General features: G+C 43.0%; 1 protein-coding gene across 1 annotated transcript in view; it reads right to left on the minus strand.

Annotated features, from left to right (window-relative positions):
- Positions 1-4,869, minus strand: part of LOC107703936 (transient receptor potential cation channel subfamily M member 7-like) — a gene marked incomplete at its 5' end in the record, with an annotated part of 30,293 nt that overhangs the window by 18,529 nt on the left and 6,895 nt on the right. Inside the window, 3 exons of the mRNA XM_016506747.1 lie at positions 192-420; positions 1,486-1,763; positions 1,844-1,960. Of these exons, the coding sequence (XP_016362233.1) occupies positions 192-420; positions 1,486-1,763; positions 1,844-1,960 (624 nt within the window). The remainder of the gene's footprint in view (positions 1-191; positions 421-1,485; positions 1,764-1,843; positions 1,961-4,869) is intronic.

Here is a 4,869-nt window from a genome sequence, read left to right on the forward strand (position 1 = left end):
CACACACAGATAGATAGATAGATAGAGAGAGAGAGAGAGACAGACAGACAGACAGACAGACACAGACAGACAGACACACACACACAGACAGACACAGACAGACACACACACACACACAGACACACAGACAGCATCAGTCAGTCAGTCGATGGATGGATGGATGGATGCAGGAGTGCATGCGGCGGCTGTACCTTGTACCAGGAGTTCTTGCGCATGTTCAGGCGGCCCATCCACATGTCGGAGAGCAGCATCTGTGTGCAGGTGTGAGCCACGAACGGCCGGAGGCGCGACGACACTGCCAGCTTCAGACAGGTGGAGTTGCTCCAGTTCTTCAGCTCGTACATCAGCAGCTTCATGGCCATCGTCTCGTCCTGCCTGAACGACTGCTCCAGCAGATCCACCGCCAGCGTGCCGAACTCACTGAGCACAGACACACACTCAGAAAAACACTCAAAACACCATCAAACCGCTTCACACTCACTCTGAGAGCAATCCAGATCCATTTCCAGCATCCCCTCGTTTTGAGTCTCGTATAGCTAAACATTTTTTTTTTCTTTGTTCTTCCTTTTTTTGAATATCGCTTTACACAAAAGCATCTGCTAAATACATAAACGTAAAAAAAAATTTGTTTACGCTCTGAAATTGTAAATTATACAAAGATTTTGAATATTTAGAATTCAGTTTTTATTTTTATATATTTTTTATGTTTATTATAGTTCAAGTTTTAAATTTTTTTTTGTTTTGTCATTTGTATTAGTTTTTTTGGTAACATTTTACAATAAGGTTCACTAGTTATCATTAGTTAACTACTTATGTTAACATGAACTAAGCATGAACTATACTTCTACAGCATTTATTAATCTTAGCTAATGTTAATTTCATCATTTACTAATGCATTATTAAAAGTGGTCCTTGTTAACATTAGTTAATACACTGTGGATTAACATGAACTAACAATGAACGACTGTATTTTCATTAACTAACATTAACAAAGATTAATAAATACTGTAATAAATGTACTGTTCATGGTTTGTTCATGTTAGTTAATACATTAAGTAACATTAACTAATGGAACCTTATTGTAAAGTGTTACCGTTTTTTATGTCTACATCATAGTTTTTAATTTTTATTTCAGTTGTAGTTTGTTATATTAGTACATCAAGTTAAACTAAATTAAAATGAGAAATGTTGCCTATTTGAAAAGTTTTTTATATTTTATTTTATTTCAGTGAATGTTTATTTTATTTTAAGCAATGAAAATTTTTTTTTTGTGGTTTTAATTTTAGTTTCAGTTAACTTTAATAACCCTGTCTGGAGATCAAACGGTAGATTATGGCAATAGCAATGTCAAGGTCATGGTTCAGATCCCAGGGAAAGCAAGAGCTAATAAAAATTTACCTTGAATATAACACAAGTCGCTTCGGATAAAAGCATCTGCCAAATGCACCAGTGTTTTTGGTTTTGGTCTGACTGACAGAGACTCACTTGGAATACTCCTTCAGCTCCTCGGATGTGTCGTCCACCACGTCGCTCTTCTTGGCCTCGTATCCCATGGAGCGCAGCAGTTTGCAGGCCACCAGAGCTTTGGCCATGGACTCCTCGCCGTGCTGCCAGAAGAACAGAGACATCTTCTGCCGCTTCATCAGCACGGCCCACACCAGAAGCTCGTTGAAGGGGTACGGGAACCTGCGCGTCTCCGGATCGTCGATGTCCACCACCTCCTCCTTACTCTTCTTCTTCTGCTGCTCGGAGACAGAGTCCAGCTGAGGAGGAAAAACACACGATCAAACACACGCTGCTGCGAGAGATGCGACAGACAAACACGCTCAAACACTCGTCTTACCCTGGGTTTGTAGGGCTGCGCCGTGTTGATGAAGTGATTGTGTCGCGTTTTCTCTTTTTTATCTGCCTGAATGCTGAAGGACTCATGGGAGCTGCCAGCTGTGTGTCGACCTGACCGCTGACAGACAGAACGGATGGAGAGACAGACAGATGGATGGACAGAACAACAGACAGACAGAAAAAGATGGATGAAGAGACAGATAGAACAGACACACAGACAGAACAACAAATGGACAGACAGACAGATAGATGGACAGAACAACAGACAGACAGATGGACAGAACAGACAGACAGAACAACAGCCACACAGACAGAACAATAGACGGACACACAGACAGATAGATGGACAGAACAACAGACAGACAGAACAACAGACACACAGACAGAACAACAGACGGACAGACAGATAGATGGACAGAACAACAGACAGACAGAACAACAACAGACACACAGACAGAACAACAGACGGACAGACAGACAGACAGATATATGGACAGAACAACAGACACACAGAAAGAACAACAGACAGACAAACAGAACAACAGACGGACAGACAGACAGACAGATATATGGACAGAACAACAGACACACAGAAAGAACAACAGACAGACAAACAGAACAACAGACGGACAGACAGACAGACAGACAGATAGATGGACAGAACAGACAGACAGAACAACAAACGGACAGACAGAACAACAGATGGACACACAGACAGATAGATGGACAGAACAACAGACGGACAGAAAGACAGACAGATGGAGAGACAGATAGAACAACAGACAGATAGATGGACAGAACAACAGACGGACAGAAAGACAGACAGATGGAGAGACAGATAGAACAACAGACAGATAGATGGACAGAACAACAGACAGACAGAACAACAGACACACAGACAGAACAACAGATGGACAAGACAGACAGACAGATGGACAGAACAACAGACACACAGAAAGAACAACAGACAGACAAACAGAACAACAGACGGACAGACAGACAGACAGACAGATAGATGGACAGAACAACAGACGGACAGACAGACAGATAGATGGACAGAACAACAGACAGACAGACAGAACAACAGATGGAGAGACAGATAGAACAACAGACAGATAGATGGACAGAACAACAGACAGACAGAAAGACAGACAGATGGAGAGACAGATAGAACAACAGACAGATAGATGGACAGAACAACAGACAGACAGAAAGAACAACAGACACACAGACAGAACAACAGACGGACAGACAGATGGACAGAACAACATACACAGAGACAGAACAACAGACAGACAGATAGATGGACAGAACAGACAGACAGAACAACAAACGGACAGACAGAACAACAGATGGACACACAGACAGATAGATGGACAGAACAACAGACACACAGACAGAACAACAGATGGACAAGACAGACAGACAGATGGACAGAACAACAGACACACAGACAGAACAACAGATGGACAAGACAGACAGACAGATGGACAGAACAACAGACACACAGACAGAACAACAGATGGACAAGACAGACAGACAGATGGACAGAACAACAGACACACAGAAAGAACAACAGACAGAACAACAGATGGACAGAACAACAGACGGACAGACAGACAGACAGAACAACGGACAGACAGACAGATAGATGGACAGAACAACAGACAGACAGACAGAACAACAGACACCAAGACGGACAGATGGACAAGACAGACAGACAGATGGACAGAACAACAGACAGACAGAACAACAGACACACAGACAGAACAACAGATGGACAAGACAGACAGACAGATGGACAGAACAACAGACAGACAGACAGACAGACAGAAAAACACAGACAGATAGACGGACAGAACAGACAGACAGGACAACAGACGGACAGAAAGACAGACAGACAGAACAACAGACACACAGACAGAACAACAGATAGATGGACAGAACAACAGACGGACAGAAAGACAGACAGATGGAGAGACAGATAGAACAACAGACAGATAGATGGACAGAACAACAGACAGACAGAACAACAGACACACAGACAGAACAACAGACGGACAGACAGATGGACAGAACAACATACACAGAGACAGAACAACAGACAGACAGATAGATGGACAGAACAGACAGACAGAACAACAAACGGACAGACAGAACAACAGATGGACACACAGACAGATAGATGGACAGAACAACAGACAAACAGAACAACAGACACACAGACAGAACAACAGACGGACAGACAGACAGATAGATGGACAGAACAACAGACAGACAGACAGAACAACAGACAGACAGACAGAACAACAGACACACAGACAGAACAACAGACGGACAGACAGATGGACAGAACAACATACACAGAGACAGAACAACAGACAGACAGATAGATGGACAGAACAGACAGACAGAACAACAAACGGACAGACAGAACAACAGATGGACACACAGACAGATAGATGGACAGAACAACAGACAAACAGAACAACAGACACACAGACAGAACAACAGACGGACAGACAGACAGACAGATATATGGACAGAACAACAGACACACAGAAAGAACAACAGACAGAACAACAGATGGACAGAACAACAGACGGACAGACAGACAGACAGAACAACGGACAGACAGACAGATAGATGGACAGAAAAACAGACAGACAGACAGAACAACAGACACACAGACGGACAGAACAACATACACAGAGACAGAACAACAGACAGACAGATAGACGGACAGAACACAGAACAGACACAACAGACGGACAGAAAGACAGACAGACAGAACAACAGACACACAGACAGAACAACAGACAACAGATACAGACAGACAGATGGACAGAACAACAGACACACAGACAGAACAACAGATGGACAAGACAGACAGACAGATGGACAGAACAACAGACACACAGACAGAACAACAGACAGATAGATGGACAGAACAACAGACGGACAGAAAGACAGACAGATGGAGAGACAGATAGAACAACAGACAGATAGATGGACAGAACAACAGAC

The sequence above is a fragment of the Sinocyclocheilus anshuiensis genome, unplaced genomic scaffold, assembly GCF_001515605.1.
Source record: "Sinocyclocheilus anshuiensis isolate Anshui unplaced genomic scaffold, SAMN03320099.WGS_v1.1 scaffold1059, whole genome shotgun sequence".
Taxonomy (NCBI): domain Eukaryota; kingdom Metazoa; phylum Chordata; class Actinopteri; order Cypriniformes; family Cyprinidae; genus Sinocyclocheilus; species Sinocyclocheilus anshuiensis.